Below are 24,420 nucleotides of genomic sequence, written 5' to 3'. Positions count from 1 at the left end.
TGAGTGCAGTGTTTGCATTAGCATCAAGCGCATATGTGTTTTTCATCAGTAGACCACCGGAATGGAAACTCTATTTTGGTGAGATAAGTAGATGTTTTTGTTAGGATTACAATTCCAGATCTTAAAATAATAACAATAATAAATAATATAATATTATTTGCAGCTCAGCAACTGCTTGAGTTTCAAAAGGCTAGTTATAGGAAGATGTACACATAAGTGAGAGGTTAGGTATATATACGTGTGGTTCTACTGGTAAATGATATAAAGAGGAAGTAGGTTGTTGTTTTTCTTCAATTATCCTAGATACTCAGAAGTAGGTTAATGTTTCATACAGTTTGTTTTATAGTAGATGTCAGAGCATTTTCCCTTTTATAATGCCGAAGGGGTATGTTCAATTTATGTGAAAGAATTGCAGTCAAATTAAAGTTTCCTTTGAAGATGGATATAATGAATTTAACTTGGTTCATGCTTTCATTCATTTGTAACGTTGGGGATGTAATCAGTGGATGTTTTCTTTAACCTTTGTTAATTTAATCACAGTTGTCAAAATAATTAGCTGCAAGTTTTTTATTGAAAATTCACAAAGAATGTTTGTTCAGACCATAATTTTTTTGGTTTAAAAAAATAATCACCCTTCTTAAGTGACTGTTACCAAAGGAAACCATTTTTCAGTATGGGCTTTGAAATCCTATCTGATAAATATAATTTAATATTTTACAGGTTGAAAATATAAAGCAGTCTCTGTGGAACTTCTGCATCTTGTGGTTTTCAGGCGCTAGTGAAAGATTTAGGGTGGATGCTGCAGGATGCCTTTTATTTGAAATTTGTGGAATTGATGGATGTCAATTTGATATTCAAGTCCCAGTGCTCTAATGTGGGTAACTGTGCCATAGCTATTGGCAAACTGTGAATAGCAATTTGTTTGTACGGTATGACTACAGATGTCGCCTGTACAGGCAGGCAGCCAATAGAAATGGGATTAAACAAGAAAAGTCCATAAAATCTCCTGTGGAATTAATACTCCCCACCGCTCCATTGCACTCAGAATACTGTTTTAAATTGATAGACTTCCATTTAAAATATTATTACAGTATTAGAGGTTTTCTCTTCCTCGCTCCAATAATGTGCCTCTGTAAAAGGGGTGAAATTCTGCAATTAGCTAAGTACTTAGGGTCTGATCCAACTCCTCCTGAAGTCTAGGGGGAGCTGGATTGCGCCCTGAGGAGCACCCCAAAAGTCACATTGATTTCAACTCGCCACCACTCCGAAGATTTGGCCCAGAAGTCTCAAGTAGAATGTCCTCTTGTCCAAGTATTATATTAATGATCAGAATTAAAGATATTAAGCATCCAATCTCACACAGAGTAGCTGGGATATCTGTTCTAAAGGCCTAACCCCAAAGTTCATCCAAGTGAGTGGAAGTCTTTCTATTTTTTATTTATTTATTTTTTGGCTAGAGATCAGCCCTTAGTTACACAAAAGCAAGGAATTTCAGATTTTGGTTTGCTACTGTAAAGTCTGAGTTATGCACACCTCTTTCATTTTTATGTGTTACTTCAGAACACCTATTAGTCAAAGACCTTGATAAAAGAGCTGATGTGTTACAGTTCTAAGAAAAATGGAGCTGGGTGAGGGGCATTCTTAATGTGAAATGTTATCTCAGACTTTCCCTGCATGTTTCCTTGTTCATGTGAACTTAAAATTGAAAACCATTCTTGTTCATTTTCCATTGAAGGTTTTTTTTGGTAAAGTAAAGTAATTTGCCTTGCCATTATATGGCTTTATTTTGAGTCTCTGAGATTCTTCACACACCTCCTGTTATGGTTTAATTTAATTATGTTGGAATGTTTTCATACATTTGCATTGTATAGTAAAACCTCAAAGATACGAACACCTCGGGAATAGAGGTTGTTCGTAACTCTGAAATGTTCGTAACCCTAAACAAAACATTATGGCATAGTACCCTGCAGTCAGTCTCTTCCAGCTGAGGCTGGGAGAGATCTCTGCAAAGGTGGCACTTGGCAGCACTGCCCTATTCCTGTTTCTTCCCTTTGGGCTGAACTGGGGAGTCCTGCCCTGCACCCTTGGCACTACAAGCCCCAGCTTTCAGCCGCATCTCCCCAGGGCGCACTATGTTCTGTGCACTGCTCGCCAGGCTCCAGAGGCAGCAAGGCTGCCAATACCCCTCCTTCCCCTGCCCCTTGCACTCCCAATATCCAGGAGTGCAGTCACGGGCAAAGCTTGGGCTGCATCGGTGCACGGGCTGTGGCCCTTTAAAACTCCTCCAGAGTGCAGCGCCTCCACTCCAGCTCCAGGCCAGGTTTTGGCTGCAACAACAGCAGATCAGGAGCTCCCTGTGGCAGCTTCTTCCTTGGACTTTGGACTGACCTTCCTGACTTGTTGTGTAGCTACTTATTTAGGTCCTGATATCTCAAATAATAAATTCCCACGTGAAAACAAAATGGGAAATATATTGGAGGGTGTGTACAAAGCATGTATCTTGCAAAATGTACCTGTAGCCTAACTAAATGGTTTATTTGTTTTCAAAATACTAAGTCAGAAAGAGAGAATCTGTATATTAGAATCTGAAAAACCCATTTGGCTACTTGTCAGTGGAGAGTAGAGACCTCTTTCTGGCAAGTGTGAGAGCACCGAAGCCATCAGTTTTTTGCACAATGTAAACTTCTATTTAAATAAAATGTAAGTTTTTAGTTGTTATAGTCATGGAGAAGTATGAGCTGACGTATTGATGACTTCCTGATCAGCAGATAAAGATAGCTCTACTGCCTGCTTCTGTTTTTCTTTTGTTGCATTCCCAAACAGCAGCAGTGTGAAATTAAGAGTGTGTCACCATCAGCGCTGCTATTCAGCTGTGAAACAGGCAAAAATCAGCTGGAATTTTCCCATGGACTTCGGTGGGAGTGGAGTTAGACTAGCACTGAGTACATTTGAATTGTATGCAAAATTAAAATTGATTAAATAAAACTATTAACAGTTTGTATAACTTTAAAAAAAAAGTTGGCAAGGAAAACGTGAAACTTTTTCATTCTAAAATGGCACTGCTATGAGTTAGTCATCCTGCTATGTTTTGGTCACCTCAGAGTGGCTTATCATTGTCTTAATGAGACATTATGTAAAAGATAAAATACATTTGTAGCATTTGCACCATTTACTTATCATAGCAAGCATATGGCCTCATCAACAATATTGTTGTATCCTTGCTATCAAATACAACATTATAGTCACTAATGCAAAGAAAGGACTTTGGAACTACTTATCGCTGACATTGGTTTTATAGACAGGTTGTTTCTTGTGAGATTTTTTCATGTGTAGCTGGTTCCTATCTTTCCCTTGTTATGATGTGTGATGTGACTATCAGCATATAGAGTGGTGACCATAACTAAGACACCCAAAATGTGCAAATCTGTGGGGTTTTTTGCAAGTCAAGCAGGATGAATCATGGTCTAATGGTTAGGACCACAGGATTGGGTGTCATGAGTTCTGTTCCTAGTTCTGTCACTGTCTGACATTTTGCAAGATGATTGCGTAGTCATGTGATGTTGCTTAGGCAAATTGTGAGCTGAATGTAATACTTATTATACATAATGCATTCATTTTGAAGTTACCTGGTCCTCCCCCATCTCTCTAAATGTTTGTTTCATCCATTCTTTGCTTCTTGTCATGATCACAGCCCCTGACCCAGAGAGTTTACAATCTATCTTTTATTTGATGGGTTTTAACTTGTTTGTATAGTGCCCAGTGTAATCCTTAACTGTGACCTATAGTCACTATAGATAACTGTAAGCTTTCTGGGACACAGAATGTCTTTTTGTGTATACAGTGTCTAGCATAAAGGGCCATAATTCCTTGTTGGGACCTCTAGCTGTTGCCCCAAAACTAATAAATAATTTGTGTTCAGAGGTTGTTGTAAAGGGATCTTGGGGAAAAAAACAAGTTGAATAGAGGGAGTTTGAATACATTTCTATCAGGATAATTTATTTCTGGTGTCTTTCATCTAAGTAAAATGCTAATATTTTGACTCATCTGGTATAGATATATCTGGTTTTATGTGAGAAACAGTCTTCCTCCCAGGAAGTAAAAGCCAAATACTGTGGGAGCATTTTAGTTAATTTCCATTTCAGAAACCGTGCTGGAGGTTTTTCTGGTACAGCATGTCAAACTGCATTTATTGTATCATTTCAGAAAAAGGTTTCTGAAGGCTCTCTAATTCCAGAAGCAAGGGAAAGTCCAAATGGTGACAGTGTAAAATCTGACTTTTATTTCTTCTTTCTTTTCCCCATATTCCAACTTCATTTCTCTGTATCTCTATGTTAGAACATGCCTGTTGGTGATTAAACGAATAGTGTTACGTACAATGATTAAGCAAGGTTGCTAGTGGACTTAATTTTTTGATAAAATCTATTTAATTAGGATAAGGATTTGGTAATAAGTTTGATTTTTATTTTGCTTCCAGTCCAGGGTGCTTCCCAAACCAAGGTTTCAGAGAACGGATTTTAACCCTGTTCATGAAAAGAATACATGTGCCTCTGTTCTTTGGTTTGCTCTGAAAGTCCCTATTCACATACAGGGCCTCACTGTGTTAGGCACTTTACACACAGGAAGACACGTGAAGCCATATTTTCAGAAGTATTCAGGCACCTAAAGATGCAGACAGATGTCTAGTGAGATTTCAGAAGCACTTAGGCACCTAACTCCTATTGATTTAAATGGGAGTTAGGGGCCTATGTGCTTTTGAAAATCCTGCTAGTGCCTTCTGCATCTTTGTGTGCATTAAATGCCTTTGAAAATTTGGCTTATGGTCCTTGGGCTCAGTTCTTGGCCTCTAGTCCAGTTGGTTGGTTAGATGCCCTAAAAGGCTGTTTAAGGATTCCTTCTGACCTAGAGAAACCCTCAGGTAGGCTAAAGCTGGTGTATAGCTGGGTCTACGCAACTGCTCTCCACATAAGTGGAGTATTGGGGTGGAATTAGGTGGGCAATAGGAGGGATGGGACAGGAGTATCCAATGTTCTGCCTGTATAGCAGTTCCTGTGGGACCACTTGCACAATTTGACAGTCCTTAGGCTGTTTTAATATATGTCAGGAGCAAGAGAGCCAGAAAAGTGTTCTTAAGCCACCTTCCTCTCCTGAGGATTTAGCCCTCTGCCTTGAGCAACTCAACATCTTATTTACCAGTTAAAGTTGAAGGAAAATTCAGGTGCTACAACTGCTCAGAGGTCCCCCTGTCTGATTCTGAGGATTTGTAATCACATTTTTCTTTTTTTTTTTCCTCTCTCAAATTTTATTCCCGTCTGTTAGCAACAGTGCAGCTCCACCAGTGGTAACAACAGTGTGAGTGTAGACAGGCCTGAAGTTTTACTGATGTACCATCCAGTAGTACACATGCCTCAGCACTGTCTACACTAGCACTCCCACAAATGTTAGCACCAGAGGTGTTGCACCAAGAGTAAATTATGGATCTAGTATTTTGCTAGTGGTGTCATGAATTTATTGTCCTGTATTGCAGTACCACTGGATTGCTTTTGCAGCCCTAAAATATTATTTTGATACAGTCTGACATAGAAATTTCCATGCCTTAATTTTACAGTAAATAGGCATACAAAAGCTATTACTCTGTCTTATGGTTCAATTTATAATGTAGCAAAAAATGAATTAATGCACATACTGTATAATATATAAATGACATGGATGTAGAATCATGTATGAGAGAAAGAAAGACAGACTAAGAATAGCAATAATGTATGTCCATGGTTGAGGATGAAAACCAAAACAGAAGGTGTTCCTGGACTACACCACAATTATAAAATAAATCCATTACATAAATAAAACTTGGTAACCGAAAGAATTGGAATTGTACACTCTACACTATGTATTGTACAAATTCTTTTAACATAAACGCTGTAGAACTTGAAGAGAAAGTGAGCAGTCTAGAATGTTTTTACGAACAATAACAATTTAAAACTTTAGATTGCCTGAGAAAATTAAAAGCAAAGTATAGCCAGAGCGCCCCACTGTGAATTTGTACATGCTTTTTACTTTTTGTTGTAAAATAATCCAAAAAAGCTTCAAGCAGGCCTTTATACTGAAAATACTTGGAAAACTCTTGAATCTAAGTTCTTTCAAAACAAAATTACAATTATGCCCTCTGACAGATGAAAAATACTGCCTCTATTTCTGTCAGAAGAAGCAGTTCACTTAAAAATCTTGAAATCTTGCCTGTCTCTCTGTTGAATGTTCTTCACTGAAGCTAGTGATGATTTTGACAATCATATAATTAAACAATTATCATTTAAAAAAAAAATAACCTGCTATATTCAGTTGTCTTCAAAAGCTACCATACTTACACCATTCTGACTGGGAGAAGATTTCCTGGCAGCTGGCTTGAGGAGAGGCTCATCTTGAGGCCTTTAACCTCACTGCAACAACTACCCAGGTATGCCCAATGTGAAAGACATTGGTGCAAACTCAAAAGGTATAAAATATGAAGAAAAAGTAATTCCCTTTCTATGGGCTAAAGTGATCCTTCAGAGTCAGCCCTGACTAAATGGGAATAGTGGTTCCCCCCCCTTCTGTGAGGATGGTAGTGGGGGCAGAAGTAAATAACTGTAGTCCTGAAAAAGGTGCAGCTTATTTCTCGTCTCAAGCCCTACCACCTCTGTTGGGGAGAGCGGTCATGGTTCTGCCCCCTCTCTCCTCACTTGCTGTGGAGGGACCTAGAGCAGCTGTCTTTCTGACACCCTGCATGGCCATATTAGAGATAGCGACCATGTAGCCCTATATGTTGAAGGTTACATTTTGAACTACACATGGACATGTACATTACAAGGCTCTGTTTACAGTAATGGTCTTTCCACTAAGTAATCAGTCACAAAATGGACCGCATCAGAGGTGCAGCACAGAAAGGAAAAGTTGTTTCATGGTTATTAAAAAATGTAATGGAAATTGTTTATTGGTGGAAGGGACTTTCTAAATCAAGTGTTTGCAACCCAAACATTTTAGTATTGTTTTCGTTTAGAAGACCTTGTAAGTGAAATTGATCTGAAATAAATGTGAGACTGACTGCTCTTATTCCATTGTCTAAGGTTATTCAAGTACTGTAGAAAAGGAAACAGTGCAGTATACATGGTAAAAATTATATTTGTGTTTTAAACAAAACAAAAAACCACTATGTACATCAGTGTCAGTTATTGTGAAGGCTGCTGTTCTCAAATGTGAAAGAAACCTGAATCAGCGGCAGTTAACGGAACTATCGTATACATTTCCACAATTCAGTTTCTCTGATGTATTCTGAAACTTGATTTAAATTTTCAAGCAAATCAAACAGAGCAAGCTGTGTTTGCAATTAAATATACATAATTGGAAAATTTCCCTCTTGATTTAAAAGCATAAATTAGAAGCTGGATGAATATTAGATACATCTTTTTTTCCTGGATGGTTTCCTCAACAAATAAATTAAATCTTGTTTAAAATTTGATGGAACATTTCCAGATTCATTATCCTGAATTATCATAGCCAGAGCAGGCAAACGTTCCCCATAGCAGCTAAGTAGAATTGGATTTGAAGCACATATTGTTGGCCTAAAATTCTGTATCATGTCAACAATATCTGAAACGGATACCTGAGAATAAGTATTCTTTATCCCTGAGGGAAACATTAAATATAATCTGGACATGGGATTTGTCAGAGGGTTGATTTAATAAACAATCAACTTCCAGAATTGAATGCTACTTCAAAATTATTTATTTATTTATTTGTATAGTGTCACAGTTTTGCATGGTGTTTTACAGACAGAAACCTATCCCAGAATGAGCTCACAGCCTACTGCGCTGTGTACTCTACTATACGGCAAAAATAATCACATTCAGAGATTGTGTGGTAACATCTTTCTGATACATGTTTCATGGCTGATTTTTACCAGTAAGGACGCCTGGGTGTGAAGTACTCAAAGCTACGTTAGGGAATTGGGTTTTAGGCCAAAAATCTTCTGGGATTAAAATGCAGTTTTCTAAGATTGTGATGTGGCTTTATTTTTGTCCACATAGGAAATTCATCATGTTTTAAATGGTGTAGACAGGTCCTAAATTAGGCATAACAAAGAGCGAGAACTTCAGAGGAGGGGATAAGAGAGAGGTAGATTTACGTAAGAATGGCCATATTAGGTCAGACCAATGGTCCATCTATCCCAGTATCCTGTCTTCCAGCAGTGGCCAATGCCAGGTGCTTCAGAGGGAATGAATAGAACAGGTAATCAAGTGATCCATCCTGTTGACCATTCCCAGCCTCTGGCAAACAGTAATACTTGCCTATCCTGGCTAATAGCCATTGATGGACCTATCCTCCATGAACTCATGTAGTTTTTTTTTAACCCCATTATAGTCTTGGCCTTTGCAACATCTGGCAAGGAGTTCCACAGGTTGACTGTGCATTGTGTGAAGAAATGCCTCCTTTTGTTCATTTTAAACCCACTGCCTTTTAATTTCATTTGGTGACCACTAGTTTTTGTGTTTATGAGGAGTAAATAACACTTCCTTATTTACTTTCTCCAAACCAGTCATGACTTTATAGACCTCTATCCTATCCACCCTTAGTCATCTCTTTTTCAAGCTGAAAAGTCCCAGTTTTATTAATCTCTTCTCACATGGAAGCTTGTCCAGATCCCTGATAATTTTTGTTGCCCTTTTCTTTTCCTTTTCCAATATATCTCTTTTGAGATGGGGCGACCAGATCTGCACGCAGTATTCAAGATGTGGGCCTACCAGTGATTTGTAAAGAGGCAATACAATATTTTTTGTCTTATCATCTATCCCTTTCCTAATGATTCCCAACGTTCTGTTAGCTTTTTTGACTGCAACTGCACATTGAGTGGATGTTTTCAGAGAACTATCCACAATAACTCCAAGATCTTTCTTGAGTGGTAACAGCTAATTTAGAGTCCATCATTTTATATGGACAGTTGGGATTATGTTTACCAATGTGCATTACTTTGCATTTATCAACCTTGGATTTCATCTGCCATTTTGTTGCCCAGTCACCCAGTTTTGGAAGATCCCTTTGTAACTCTTTGCAGTCTGCTTTGGACTTAACTATCTTGAGTAGTATTGTATCATCTGCGAATTTTGCTGCCTCAGTTTACCCTTTTTTCCAGATCATTTATGAATATGTTGAACAGTACTGGTCCCAGTACAGACTCTTGGGGGGACACCACTATTTACCTCTCTCCATTCTGAAAACTGACCATTTATTCCTACCCTTTGTTTCCTATCTTTTAATCAGTTACAGATCCAGGAGAGGACCTTCACTCTTAGCGCATGACTGCTTACTTTGCTTAGGAGCCTTTGGTGAGCAACCTTGTCAAAGACTTTCTGAAAATCTAAGTACACGATATCCACTATATCACCCTTGTCCACAAGCTTGTTAACCCTCTCTAAGGACTCAGCATTGAACAATGTTGTGGAGATTATTTGTGGCATAGCAAATGGATCATGATAGTCCCTTTTTTAAATATAATTTACAAAGATTGCAAGGTTTAGTTTTTGTTCTTTGTCTATTCTTCAAATTGATATGGAATAATCAGTAACATCTACTAAAGAACCTAACAAATCATTATCTAATCATCCCAGGGTACTTGTTCGTTATATTTTTGATTTTTGGAATAAATAGTTTTTTAAATACCCTTTTAAAAGAGATGCTCATTTGATTATGGGACAGAGAATGTCTTTTCATCTCACTGTGACCTGCCAGTTTCACCAATCTGTATAATATTATCATCCTGAAGGATGTTATGTTAACCGACAATCCCACTTGTATGTAGAGAAGCCAGACACTTGTGTACATTTTAAATAAGCATTCCTTTCTTATATGCTTCTGTCTTGCCGACATTGAAAGTTAGCTAGCACTATCGGCTGCTACCAGCTGTATGTTATGGTGGCATATACTAATTTCTCTAGACACAAAAATTATTAGTGCTCCCTCTGAACTGCAGCACAATAATTAAGCCAAACATATTTTTAAATAAGAAAAGGAACAAATGTTCCATATCCATCTGCCTGACTTCCAAATGTGTGTACTGGGAGTTTAGAGAACTCCCATCACAAGATTTGAGACCCCCTTGAGTAGCTTTGTAGAGTGTTGGGTTTTGTTGTTTGTTAAACTGTATCTTGCTTGTTGCACATGAACACCACCACTTCTGATAATTCCTTGGTTTCCAGCTTCTTTTCCAGCTTGGTTGCCAATACAGATTTTTTGCCTTCCTTCCCCCTTTTATTTCTATTTATACAAAAATGAAATAGAACCTTTGAATAAAAATTTAAAAAGCGATGGTTCCATGAGGCCCAGGATTACGAGCTTACTTTGTATTTTCTCAATAAAAAATCTCGAGGCCCATTGTTTTAACAGATGCTACTTAGTAGCATTTCACTCATTGACTTTGACCATGCTAGCATTTTCCTTACCAGTTCCCACTGCTGCACTATTCAGGGTTGCAATTCCATCAGTAGTAGTATCAAGAGACAATAGTGTGGATTAGCTGGCGGTGTTTAAATCACCATGTTGTGTACAGTAGGTCTAGATGAGTGTTTAAAACACTGGTGGCCTGTCTGAACTAACACTCCCCCTACTGGTGAGAAATATTGAGATAAATGCTAAAGTAAGTGAACCTTGGGCCAGTTTTGCAACAAGACTGCTGTCAGCCTCTCCTTATCTTTTATATGACCGTACATCATACTGTTTTGTGATTGCACAGGTAGCAGAGAAGGTTCTGGCCCTTCTAATACTGCATCTTTTACAGTAATTTGAGAATCATCTCTATCACACAAAAGTATCATACATCTCTTAGAATTGTTGTAGGGTGTGTGGGTGTGCATGTGTGCTATAGGCAATGCAGTTATAGTTTAAGCTTGTCTGAAAATTTCCCTTGTAAGATCCTGTTTATGGCTGCTTTTAACTTTGCTAAATTTTAACCATTTGAAGTGTAATTTCCTGTGCTGGGAGTCTGCCTCAGGCTCAACTTTTTTGGAAAATTTCAGCTAAAATAGTTTAGCTGTTTCTGATAATGAGGTTAGGGGAAAAATATGTTGTTTTTCCCATGTTAAAAAACAATAAAACTAAATAAAATTATTTTTGGTTGTTTCTTTGCAAAGCTCTAGAGCCTCGAAGCCTTTGTGGCAGGCCTTATGTCATCTGCGTGAAAATCCACCCAAATTTGGACAAATTATAAGCGTCTGAAAAAAATCATTTTGGACATGTTCAATAGAACCTTGATAGAGTTTGGCAGCTAAATGCGCTGAAGATCTGTCTATGTGCCATCCCCTTACGGCCCCTAGTGATTGGACTGCAGATGCACAGTTCCTACAGAGTTACTGCACATGCTGCAGCCCAAGGGACTGCCAGGGCTGAGCAAGACTTTTCCTGCAACTGCTTCTCCCAGTTGCTAAGGCAACTGTGTCACCAGGATTTGAGAGCAGGAAAACGTAGTCTCCCGTGCTCTCTGATGCACAGGCAGTGTGGAAGAGAACTAAGAACATTCTGACCTGAATGTAGAGGGATAAGGAGTGGTAATGGGGGAGAGGAGGAAGAGTTGTGTGATAGAGGGGAAGAAGGGGGCAGGGTAGAAGATGGGGAGAAGGGGAGGAGCCATGGGGGGGGGGGGGGGCAGATAGGAACGCCAAGGGAACATGGGCAGTAGCTGAGAGAGAGATGGGAAAGGGGGAGGAACAAGGGCAGAAGCAGAAGAAAAGGGATAGCAGCATTAGTCGGGAAGTAGGGATAAGAGCAAAAAGAGACAGGGAGAGGCTGGTGGGGATGGAGGCAGAAGCGTCTATAACCACACAGCCTTCTACAGCCACTGACTGCTTCATTAGCTCAAATGTAGAAAACTGTGCTGTGGATCTAAAGATTCCAGCTCTGCTGATGACCCATTGGGGGGGGGGGGTCATTATGATTCCATATGATGAACATTTTAATATTTTTAATCTAGGAGAGAGTATGTTAAAAGATCATTAAGTTTGCAAGGCACTCAAAAGTTAGGACATGCTAGAGACTCCCTTGTGCATGATCACATGCTATTTCCTCCATAGCTGGACGCACAAAGGGGCAGAATTAAAGTTGCATGGCTAACCTTAATTCTAGCATTTCCTAGCTGTCAAGTGTTTGACTTTGGAACCTATATGCCATTCTTTAAATATAGCTTTTTGTATATTATGTACATTTAGTGAATTTAGTGTTGGTAAGGAGTGCTGGACTGGCAGCCCTGGAAACTCTAATCTTCTTCATTCACTAAAATTCATTTCCTCACATTGGTCTGCCTGTGTGCCTCCATCCTGACCACTTTGAGTGATAAGAAGGTATTTTGTCTTTCAGGTCCATTCCATTGTTGGTCTTTCTTTTAAGTCTGTGAACAGTAGTGCCAGTTGCGGTGCTAGTTTTTTTGGTAGGGACATGTCTCTGGCAGAAAATGGCCTGAGAGACTAATCGTTCCATGCAGTCCACCAAGCATGCTAACATTCAGTCCCTACTAATCTGTGGCAGATTCAAGCTGGTGACGTAGAGGTGAATGTGTCTTTGTCTCGATAACAGTACTTTAAGCTATCTAGCTCCCCATTTTTGTAGTTTAAATTTTGCTGTTTTATTCTCCATTGTTTTCTGTAATATTTTCAAGCCACTGAGGCTTTATCTTCTACCAATTTCATACCTCTTTTTGACTAGGTTTTTTTACTTTACTATTTTTCCTTTGCTGCATTAGAAATTGACATCTTCTCTTATTTCTCTGTCTGTGCACTAACATTACTGATATCAATAGGGATCTTCACAGTTCTGGAATTCCAGGTGTGCCCTAGCAAACTGCCATGTTCTCTGTTAATTGTTTCTTTCTTGTATAAAAGTGGCATTTTAGTCAACTGTAGCTGAAGTATAATGGAGAGATCATACAGGCAGTGTGGCTTTTGTTTTGTGATTAATTGCACCCAAATGATGACTTTGATAAAATCCTTGGCAGCAGAGTATTTATTTTAAAGTTATGTATTATTATTTTAAAAATATCTGCCACTAAAAACTTAACAGCTGTTTTACAGAATGTAGAAACATTCCTTGCCCTGAAGAACAGAGTCTAAATGTTTAAAGTTGATAGCAGAGTTAGGGTTTCCTGGATGTTTTATGTATTCTTTCTGATATTTACTTGTTTTATAGGTTTAAAGCTCTTCACAGTTACCTAACTTTCAGAAGTGCTGAGCACTCACCAATCCCATTAAAGTCAATGAGAGTTGCAGGAGCTCAGCAGTTTTGAAAATCAGGCCCTTGTGTCTGTATGTTCTGGGTTATCAAAGCAGTCTCGTACTGAAACCCTGCACTCTCAGCATAAGTTCCCAGCAGGTGTGAATGAACCAGCCCCTACAAACAATTTTAACACTGCAAAAATGGTAAATCTTAGGCATTTTCTGTGTACATTGTACTGCAATTTTTGCTGTCCTGGGTTTGGTCAGATGCTGTGCACCCTCCAGCTGTCACAAAATCTAATGCAGGATAAGGGTATCTTGCTGGTTAGGATCCCTCAGTACAGTATATTTTGTATCAAATGACCTAAATTTATTTTTAGTTGTGTCAAAAGTTGACCATAAATTAACTATGTCCCATAAGTCAAACTTAATTTTTTAAAAGAAGTTGATTGATTTGTAGATCACCACAGGGAATATAAAATGATTGATTGTTCTATGAGTGCTTGCTCCCATCGATTCCAATTAGTTGTGCGTGCGCCGCATGCACAGTCATTGGAAGGTTTTTCCCCTAGCAGTACCCGTCAGGTCAATGCAGGCACTCCCTGGAGTGGCACCTCCATGGTACTGTATATGGGGCCCTGCTGACCTGCCACCTCCTCAGTTCCTTATTACGGCCCATGACAGTTGTTGGAGCTTCTTGCCTCTTCTGTCTGGCAAGTTTACCGCTAGCAAATAATTAAAAAAAAAAAAAAAAAAGAGAGAGAGAGAGAGAGAGACTTGTAAATAGTTGTTAAAGTTATTAGCTGTAGTTAAGTTTCCTTTGGCATCTTCCACCCTGCCCCTCCCCCAACCCCCATTCTTCTTCCCAGGACTGGGGCATGCCTTGGTCCCAAGGATTTAAACTGTGTGGGACCTGCCACAAGCCTATGCCAAAGGGAGACCTGCATGAATCCTGTCTCAAGTGCCTAGCAGAGACCCATCAAGCTGACCGGTGTAAGATGTGCAGGGGCTTCTGGCCGAGGACTAAAAAGGACAGGAACATCAGACTCAAACACCTCCTTATGGAGGCAGAGCTCTATCCTCAATTGAACCATTCTGTGCCAGCCTGTATAAGAGAGATTATGGCACTGAAGAGGGACTTGGCACCAAAAGAGCCCTGGCACCGGCATTCTTCAGCATCAAAGATCTAACACCACACCCATTCCCCAGTGCCACAGAAGAGGCGTAAAAAGATGGGCAGGGGATGTTCACCTACAGTGAAGTCCACAGGAAAAGGGGATACCCAGATGCATCCTGTGCCGGGACACTCGGCGTCCTCTCCATCAGGGTCGGCACCATCGACTTCGGTCCCACAAGGGGATCCATTGAGTCCGGTGCTGTTGGACTTGCCTGATAGGGAGAGCTGTGTTCGGGAGCTTCACTCTTTCTCAACCCCAAATACGTATGAGGTGGTGCGGGACTTAATAGCCATGACGGCTCAGCAGCTCCCCGCCAGAAGGGAGGAGCAGGAAATAAGACCTCCGGCACCACAGACCATCGCAGTGTCGTCCAGAGGCAAGCCTGCTATGACATGGTACTGGTTGCCTTCACCTCGGCACTGCTCCCCGGACCTGTCCTGATCAGCACTGCCATAGTCTTCACACTCTGAGTCTCACTCATCTGGCTCAGAAACAGAATCCTATGTGTCTAAGCGCAGCAGGGATCGGTTGCAGAGGCGGGACCAGTGGCAAGAAAAAACCCTTTATGGGACCATGGCACGCTCAGTGGCAGATGCCAGTGTAATGGCCCTTTTGGACACCTTGGGCTTATCATCTGGCCCAGGGATCCTCATCCAGAAGGTCCTACTTCATTGTCTCTCATACAAGAAGCTTGAGATCTTCAATGCTATGGTCATCTCCACATGGCACCGAGAGAGATGACGACCACAGCACTGAGGGGAGAACAGTGCTCAATGCAGAACCTGGTAACGACAAGGACCACGGTACTGAGAGAGAGGTCCCAGGGGAATCACGGGATCCCATAGGGCAGGAAGACCCAGCCCTTCCCAGAGCATCTCATCATCATCATCGTCCCCAGATGAGGCAGTGGTGAGGACTGCAGCTACTTCTCCCCTGGTAGATAATAGAGCCAACTAACAGCTGCTTAGGAGAGTGGCAAAAAACCTGGGCCTCCAAGCAGAGGAGATGCGAGAGTTACCGAGGATTCCATGGTCGACATCCTGATGCCGGAGGGCCCCTTTCAGGTAGCCCTACCTCTGATTAAAACAATTCAAACCACCACTAAGACACTGAGGCAAACCCCTGCATCTGTTCCCCCAACGGCTGAATGGCTGGAGCGGAAGTAATTTGCTCCATCCACTGGATACGAGTACCTCTTCATGCACCTGCAGCCTGGGTCATTGGTGGTGGCTGAGGTGAATGATAAGATAGGGACAGCAGGCACCAACGCCCAAGTCCAAGGACTTGAAGAAGCTGGATCTCTTCGGCAGGAAGGTATACTTTACCGGAAGGCTTCAGCTTCACAATACCAACCAGTAGCCAATCCTCAGCTGCTACAATTTTAACTTCTGGAAGGCTTTGTCAAAATTCAAGGAGTTGCTCCCTGCTGACTCCAAGCAGGAGTTCACTGTAATTGTTCAGGAAGGAAAGACGGTGGCGAGAACATCACTGCACGCGGCCTTGGATGCGGCGGACTCTTCTACTTGCACAATGTACTCCGCAATCACAGTGAGGAGGATGCTTCTGGCTGCAGGTGTCCGGCCTTCCCCCAGGACCTGCTATTTGAGGGCTCAGGGTTGTTTTTGGAACAAACTGACTCCAAGTTGCACAGCCTAAAGGATTCTAGGGCTACTCCGAAGTCCTTGGGCTTCACACTCCGAACACCCAGAGGAAACACTTCAAGCCTCAACCTGTCCCATGTTTTTACCAAGCACAGAGACAGGAATACCCCAGGAAGAGAAGCAGGAGCAATAGGAGCAGGACTCCACAGCCTCCACCTAACCAGGGCCGGAGCTTGGTGAGACAACCTTTGAGCTTCAAGCAGTTATTTTGAAGGTGCACCCAAGGGCGACACACCAGTCCAGAACCAGGATCCCTCCTCTTGTTTCCTGAATTGTCTATCCCATTTCTAGAGAGCATGGACTCACATCACCTTGGATGCTTGGGTGCTGTGCATGGTAGAATTGGGATAGTCTCTTCAATTCCTTACTCCCCTCCTGTCCCCTTTCCCCATCCCTCTTCAGGGATCTCTCTCATGAGCAACTCTTATTCAGGAGTGGCAGGAATTCCTACAATTGGCAGCTGTGGAGGAGGTTCCTCTGAAGCTAAGGGGAAAAAGGTTTTACTCCCAATATTTCCTAATCCCAAAGGCCAAAGGAGGTCTCAAACCCATTCGCTATCTGCGAAATCTCAACGGATTCATGAAGAAGACGAAGTTTCACATGGTCTTTTTGGCCGCGATCATCCCCCTCCTTGGATGCCAGAGACTGTATGCTGCCCTCAACCTAAAGGATGCTTACTTTCATATATCAGTAGTTCCATCTCAGAAAAGGTTCTTCAGGTTTGTGGTGAGCTGTGCTCAATATCCATTTACAGTCCTCCTATTCAGACTCTTAGTGGCCCCTCGAGTCTTCACCAAGTGCATGGCACGGTGGTCACCGCCTTTCTGAGGAAATGGCAGTTGCAAGTGTTTCCATACCTAGATGATTGGCTGGTCAAGGGACGCTCCCAGGAACAAGTAGAGGTGCAAGTCAACCTTCGACAATCTGGGTCTTTGGCTAAACATGTCCTAATCACCATTGTCACCTACCCAAAGGATAAAATTTATAGGAACAGTGCTAGACTTGATTCAGGCAAAGGCACTTCTGCCGGTGTCTCGCTTTGAGCTATGGGCTCCATCATAAGGGATTTGAGTCACTTTCCTACCACAACAGCAAGAAATTGTCTGAAGCTTTTAGGTTACATGGTTTCCTGCACGTATGTGGTGAAGCATGCGAGGCTGTGGCTCAGACCTCTCCATGTTTGGTTGGCATCGGCTTACCCACCAAACAGAGACAAGCTGGACAAGGTGGTTTTACTCCCCCATGGTTTGAATCCCTCCCATGGTGACACAATGCATAGTTAGTATGTGCGGGAGTCCCCTTCTCCAATCCCCAACCATCCCTGTCCCTGGTAACGGACGCATCCGAATTGGGATGGGGAGCACAGGGTCTCTCAGGACTCAAGATCTCTGGTCCCAGACAGAGTTGTCCTTCCATATCAATATCGGAGAGCTGAGAATGGTTCGATTAGCAGGTCAAACCTTCCAGCTTCACATATAGGGCAGATGTGTATCAGTCAGGGCAGATAATACAACAACGATGTTTTATATAAATATGTAGATTGGAGCACCCTTCTTCTCCCTGTGTCAAGCTGTGGGACTTCTGCATCACTCACTCCATATCTCTGGAAGTGTCTTACCTTCTGGGGGCCCAGAATGTGCTGGCGGATCATCTCAGCAGATCATTCCGTAACCACAAATGGTCCATCTGCCAGATAAACTGAACAATATCTTCCTGCAATGGGGAGTTTACCAAGTGAATCTGTTCGCACTTTGACTCAACAGGAAATGTCTGCTCCTTCCTGAATCACAGCCCAGGCTCAGTCACGGACTTGTTCCCCTTCCATGGGGGCACCACCTACTGTACATGTTTCCCCCATTCTCACTGGTTCACAAGGTCCTACTCAAGATCAAAAGGGAAAAGGCGTCAGTCATTTTGATAACTCCAGCCTGGCCCAGGCAGCATTGGTAGTCAATGCTGCAGTAGCTGTCAGCGGTCGCTTCCATAGCTCTACTGTTGGTGCTGGATCTCATCACACAGGATCATGGTCACCTGCAGCACCCCAACCACAAGTCCTTTCACCTCACGGCATGGAAACTCCCTGACTAAACCCCAGGGAGTCTACCTGCTTGGGTCCAGTAAAGGAGGTCCTCCTAGGTAACAGGAAGCCATCTACTAGGGCGACATATTTGGCCAAGTAGAAGAGATTCGCCATCAGGGCTTCACAGAAAGGCACTTCTCCAATGCAAGCATCGCTGCCCTTCATCTTGGACTATCTGCTGCACTTAAAACAACAAGGGCTAGCAGTATCATCCAGAAAGGTACATCTGGCGGCAATTATCTGTCTTCCACCTGGGCACATCTGGACATTCGGTCTTTGTGGATCCAGTGGTGACCTGCTTCCTCAAGGGACTGGATAGACTCTACCTGCAGGTCCGCCATCTGGTACCGGCATGGGACCATAGCTTGGTGCTTACCAGGCTTATGGGACCCCCCACCCCGTGCCCTTAGCTTCTTGTTCACTTCTGTATCTTTCATGAAAGGTAGCGTTTCTGGTCGCAATCATCTCAGCCAGAAGAGTGTCTGAGCTTAAGGTTCTGATGTCCAACCATCCATACACAATATTTTACAAGCACAAGGTGCAGCTGAGACCCCATCTGGCCTTCCTCTCTAAAATGGTGTACCAGTTTCATATGAGCCAGAATATCTTCCTTTCCAGTCTTCTTTCTAAAACCACATGCCAATAGCAAGGAGCGGAGTCTCTGCTCCCCAGATGTTAGAAGAGCTCTGGCTTTCTACATAGACAGGACTAAGTCCTTCCCAGAGGTCAAACCAACTCTTCATTGCTATAGCAGATAAGATGAAAGGTCTGCCTGTATCGTCCCAAAGGATCTTTTCTTAGGTCACCTCCTGTATCAGAACTTGCTTTGACCTGGCTAAGGTGCCAACTCCAGCGCTAACAGCACACTCCATGGGGTCACAGGCCTCCTCGGCATCGTTCCTGGCGCACATCCCTGCAGAGCTACAACGTGGTCATCAAGCCACACATTCACTGCACATTATGCCATTACTCAGCAGGCCAGGGACAATGCAGCATTTGGCAGAGCTGTACTTCAGTCAGCGATTCTGTGAGCTCCGACCCTTCCACCTCAGGTCAACTTGGGAGTCACCTATTTGGAATCAACATGAGCAAGCACTCAAAGAAGAAATGTGTTTCTCATGTCCATTCCAAGACCCACCCACCTTTCCCCTCTGTCAGAGCACTGCAGCAAGAAGGAACTGAGAAGGCAGCGAGTCAGCAAGGCCCTATATACAGCACCATGCAGGTGCCCCTCCAGGGGCGCCTGCACTGACCTGACAGGTACTGCAAGGAGAAAAACCTTCCAAGGACATGCATGCGGCGCGCACACACCTAATTGGATTGGACATGAACAACACATCTCAAAGAACGTCAGTTATGGAGCTAAGTAACCATCTTTTTTTTTGCTGTGCAGCTAGAAGGATTTTCAGTTACCATGGAAAAATGAGCACTTAATGAGCCAGCCAGATAGTTTTTATTCTTCCTTGGTTTGAGAAGATAATGTGGTTTGTTTGTTCCAGACTTTCCCTGTCACTTTTTATCCTCTGAGAAAGATGAAGTAGCCCAAGACAGTAACCATGGCAACTAATAATCATCAATACTTTCCATCATGGGGCCATAGGATTAAAATAATTCTATTTCTGGAACTCATAAGTTTACAGGACACTAGTAGTTTCACTCTGGAGACCTTTCTTCCATATTGTATGGGAGGACTGATAGGTCATTGCATTTTAATTTGCTTATTAAATAAATGGTAGAGAGAAACAATTGCCTCTGTGCTCCTTTGGTTGGTGCTGTGTAATTAAAAAAAAAAAACAGCAAGAAAGAAGGAGAAGGAAAAACTGATTAATATATGAGGACCTACCAAGTCTCTTCAGTAAGTTAAGTAATAACATAGAAGAAGAAATTAATATTCAACTGGAAGGGTAGCCAAAAGAAACTAAAATGTTTTGCCATTTCCATAGTTACGTTTTTTACACTTCTACTAAATTACATGAGATAAACATACTAAACTGGTTCCTACTAAGTTAAGCAATGCCCTAAAACATTTCTACAGCAGCAATTAGTATTCACCTCCTTTCACTGCTTGGGCATCACCAAAAGTAGAATGGATATTACATAGGCAAGCACTGGAAGAAGAAATGGTCTCTTACCCTACAGTAACTGTAACTCTTAGACAGGCTGACCAACCGAATATCTCAACCTGTCCTCATTTAACACACACACACCCCACCCTCCCTGACCTGCCTCCCACCCCCCTGCCTCCTATTAGAGAGTCTAACATCCAAACTTTGTGGAGAAAAGCAACCGAGGGATGTTTAGGGTGTCTTGCCCCTTGTGTTCTGTTGCAGACACAAGGACACTCAGAGCGCAGGCACAGCTACAACATCTACTGCCGACCAAAAAAAAAAAAAAAAAAAAGAAGTCTTGAGTGCCTAGTGTGTACACCCCTCAAGAAAGGAGTATACATATGGGCAACACATGTTGAAATACTGCAGTTACTGTAGGGTAAGTAAGCTTTTATTTTTGCTAAAAATTAAACATTTGTTTGTAAGATTCCAAGAATGGGAGGCAGAGGGGGAATATATAACTTATTTAAAATGAAGTAAGTGTTGTATTTTAACAAAGTTATCTCTCTGATATTCTGTGAAATCTGAACTGCAGACTTACTGGTTTGTTTGCCAGACTGAATGATATCACAACCACTGTACCAGAAAAACAAGGAATGAGTATACAGGTTTAAAATGGAAAGGATTTTTTTTCAAATCTTCGTTTGTTCTGGTTGCAATGTAACAAGGAAATGAGAAGATTTGTAGCTAAGATTTTCTCAGGATTTTTTTCGGGGGGGGAGGTAAATGCTAACTGTATTTTGCTTTTTCTCTTTCGAAATCTAACTAATGTGTGAAGGGGGATTTAAAAACAAAACCAGAAAAATCTTTGTAAATCACCTTTAAAATGTGTTATATTAAGTACTGTTGTGCTAGAAAGATGGTATCTTAAGGGCATGCTGTAATGTTTGTTAGATTCCAAATATTAACAGTACCGCTAAAAACATTGCTTAGTCTCTTTGATATTCAGAATATATTTTTGAGTGAACAGCCTTTCAAAATGAAAACTATAGCAGTCGTTAAAAATATATTGTTTAACCTAAGTGATTTAATCTGACGACATGCATTCAGATTCATCTGCCACTGGTGCAAAGTCAAACTTGACAGCTTTTCCCTAGGGCTTCCCTCAGACTTCCAAGCAAAAAAAATAAAAACAAAAAACATTTGGGGTCTTGATTTTGGTCTGATTCAAATGCTTCAGTAGCTCACTATTGTATGCTTAATTATCTTAGCAAAATGGTGGTGAGTTTGTAAGACACAACCAGTGCCTTGTCAGTCCTTTGTGTTGTAGAACAGGTAACTTCCCAAAACTAGAACTACTTCTACAGGAAATGAAGACTTTGGGCAACAGAAAGTGTTCTTTACCAAGGATTTCACGGTTACAGCACATCCCTAAAGTTATGTGTGTGTGTTGGACTTGACCATGGACAGATAGGAACTAGTAATAACCAGAATTTTACTTGGGCCAGATTCTGATAACCTTACTGTTACGGGGGATGCCCCCATCCCAATCAGGAAAAGACTAACAAGTTCCTCATTGCTCATCCAGTACCAAATAGGCAGATCTGCAAAGCCAGTTCCAGCTGGAGGAAGCAAGCTTAAAAAGGAGAGCTTGTCACAGGAAGGAGTGGCAACCAGGAGGGAAGCTGCTGTGCCTCAGAAGTAGCTCTTTATGTGTTCAAGGATTTAATGGACCCAAGAGCTGATCACCACAAGGCAGGGGTCAAAGATAAAACCTGACCTGAGGTCCAGCCATGCTGGACTCTGCTATAAATAAACCAGACCTTTATAGGAAACTCAGAGACTGAATATTAAGTGAAAGATCCGCACCTGAGAACCTGGAAAGGCTGGGGTAAGGTTCCTAAGTGGGAAAAGGACAGTGGGAGAAGAGCCTCTGAAACAACCCAAATATGATCCCAGAGAAAGGCGCCCAGCATATTACACTTACTCACATTGATTTCAGTGAAACACTTGTGGAGTGAAGTACTATGATATCCTTAGATGAGTAAGGATTTGAGAATTTAGCCCCTGCATTTATTTCTTGGATCCACACACCTCTGATGAGTGATCTTGTACATTTGAGTAAAAAGTAGACTGACCATAAAAAAATTAAGGTTGTTGAAAGAGCAAAAACATTTCATTTTGGGCAAATAGATGTCTTGTCTAGAGCTGTGCAAATAATGGATTTTCTTGGTTTGCTAGGAATTCTGAAAAATGGGAAACAAATTCAGCTCATACCAAAATTAATTTTTTCAAAATTTTCAGTGAATCAAAAAGTCTAAAATATATTAGTGTTGAGTCAAACAAAAACATTTAGTTTCAAATTAAAGTATTTATTTTTAATTATTTTTAATTTTTAAAATAAATGTGAAGGAAATTTCAAAAGAAAGTTTTTTCAAACTGAGAAATCAGAACATCATATAAAGTATAATTTTATAATCCTGTAATTTGTGGAAATTAATCTTTTTATACACTCTGCATAATGCTATTGAAGTACTTGCCAAAATACTTATGTGGTTTCTGGCTTTTTGAAAACTCAACCTACTTTTGTCTTTTTTCCACCATCTTCCCCTGTGCAGTTTCATTTTCTACTGAGACTAAACGGAAGAATGTTCTCAAAAATCAAAATATTTGCTGAGAAACACTGTGGAAAGTGTGGACAATCTCTGTATTCTACATCCTGGAAAATGTGTGTTCCCTTGGACAAGTAATCTATTGGATACATACGCTTGGGAACATCTTTTCAACCTGTTTATTGAAACTTTAAGTTCAGCAATGTCTACCTTGTAACATACTGTTTGAACTGGAGATTTCTTCTGCAAAAGGAACATTAGATGTTGCAGTTATCCTCCAGCTTCCATAGAGGAAGGACTCTTAACATGGCACTAACTGGTCTGTATACAGCTTTGGGTTTATTGTTTGGAACAGCAGCAGCATTTGGTCCGGTGCCAAGGATCACTTGGGAACATGGAGGTAAGAACAATGACTTAAGTCGTGAAATGTACAGAATCTCTGTAGTGTGTGGGTTTCTATGTAATTTCTTTAAACACTTCGTAACAGAAAACTATTGAAATTATATGGGCCCTGTCAACCTCTTTAACTCCCCAACCCACAATTTAACTGGGACTTTGGTTGGCTTTGCTGTATATAAAACTTCAATGAATGATCAAGGCTAAAATTTTCAAAAGTAACTAATGATTCTTGGTGCCCAACTTAATATGATTTAAAGGGGCCAATTTTCAGAAAGAGCTAATGCCTGAACATCAGGGCCCTTGAATTTGGTTAATTTTCAGTATGGGCTAGAACTTCATTACAAGGAAAAAAGAACAATATACAAATGCTCGTTTAATTGATTGTTTCTATGTTTAACATGATTATGCATCAAAATTGTGAAAAATTTGCCAAAGCTGCTTGTTTTGCTTCTTGATATGAAAAAAATTCCTATGATGCACCTGCATATAGTACATAAGGCCATACCTATATGTATTTCTTTCCTCAAGCATCATTACAGCAGTAGAAATTCTGGAGAGTCAGAGTTGGAGGGGAAATTGTATATTTATCTTAGAGCATTTAATAGGTATCTTCTTGATTCAGATTTTGTTTGCTAAAAAATTATAACATATTACTAATAAGGGATTTTTTGTTCAATCTATTGTCATTTCTCTCTAACATGACTTACTGAGTTAGGAAAAAGTGCCTGCCTTCTTTCAAGAAAGAGTAAATCCTTGTGTGGTCAGGTGTCATAGCCCCTAAGTTGTTTGTGTTGCTACATAGGAAAAAGTGAGTTTAGGGGGATCTTGGCACTTTTTTGGCTAGTAGAGTCACTGTACCTACCTATGATACATTTTCTCAGCCATGCTGAATTCTTTTGCAGGATTGACACAGAAAAGAGATTAGTTAGCATGTGTCATGACTGACATATAATAAAGAGAAATTGTCCACAACTGAGAGGTAGTCAGAAGCCCATGTTATGAAAGTTTCGTTGGATACTTTAGTGTAAAATAAGATCCCGGATAAAAGTTTTAAAACAGAATTATTCACGTTCCTTCTAATTAGCAGTCATGTCCAGTAACTTTAGATTTAAATCACATCCTTCTAGATGAAGATGTGGTAAAATTTATCAGACAAGATGTAGTACTATTTTGATGGGTGGAGGGAATTGTGAAATCGGTCCCTTACTAAGCAGTT

The 24,420-nt window shown here is 41.1% G+C and overlaps 1 protein-coding gene across 5 annotated transcripts in view; it reads left to right on the top strand.

The window, feature by feature from the left end:
• The window catches only part of SEMA4D (semaphorin 4D), a 142,588-nt gene that overhangs the window by 66,176 nt on the left and 51,992 nt on the right, over nt 1–24,420 (top strand). For 4 of the 5 annotated variants that reach the window (XM_067569330.1, XM_067569329.1, XM_067569326.1 and 1 more), the window contains one exon: nt 22,812–23,205. In XM_067569330.1, the coding sequence (XP_067425431.1) occupies nt 23,067–23,205 (139 nt within the window). In that variant the 5' untranslated portion in view covers nt 22,812–23,066. Of the gene's footprint in view, nt 1–9,291; nt 9,357–22,811; nt 23,206–24,420 lie in introns of all 5 variants that reach the window. The other variant, XM_067569327.1, reaches the window with a different exon arrangement.

This window comes from Emydura macquarii, unplaced genomic scaffold, assembly GCF_026122565.2.
Source record: "Emydura macquarii macquarii isolate MOO-44397 ecotype Brisbane River unplaced genomic scaffold, CSIRO-AGI_Emac_v2 contig_2897, whole genome shotgun sequence".
NCBI lineage: Eukaryota > Metazoa > Chordata > Testudines > Chelidae > Emydura > Emydura macquarii.
This window is presented reverse-complemented; position numbering and strand designations above follow the sequence as displayed.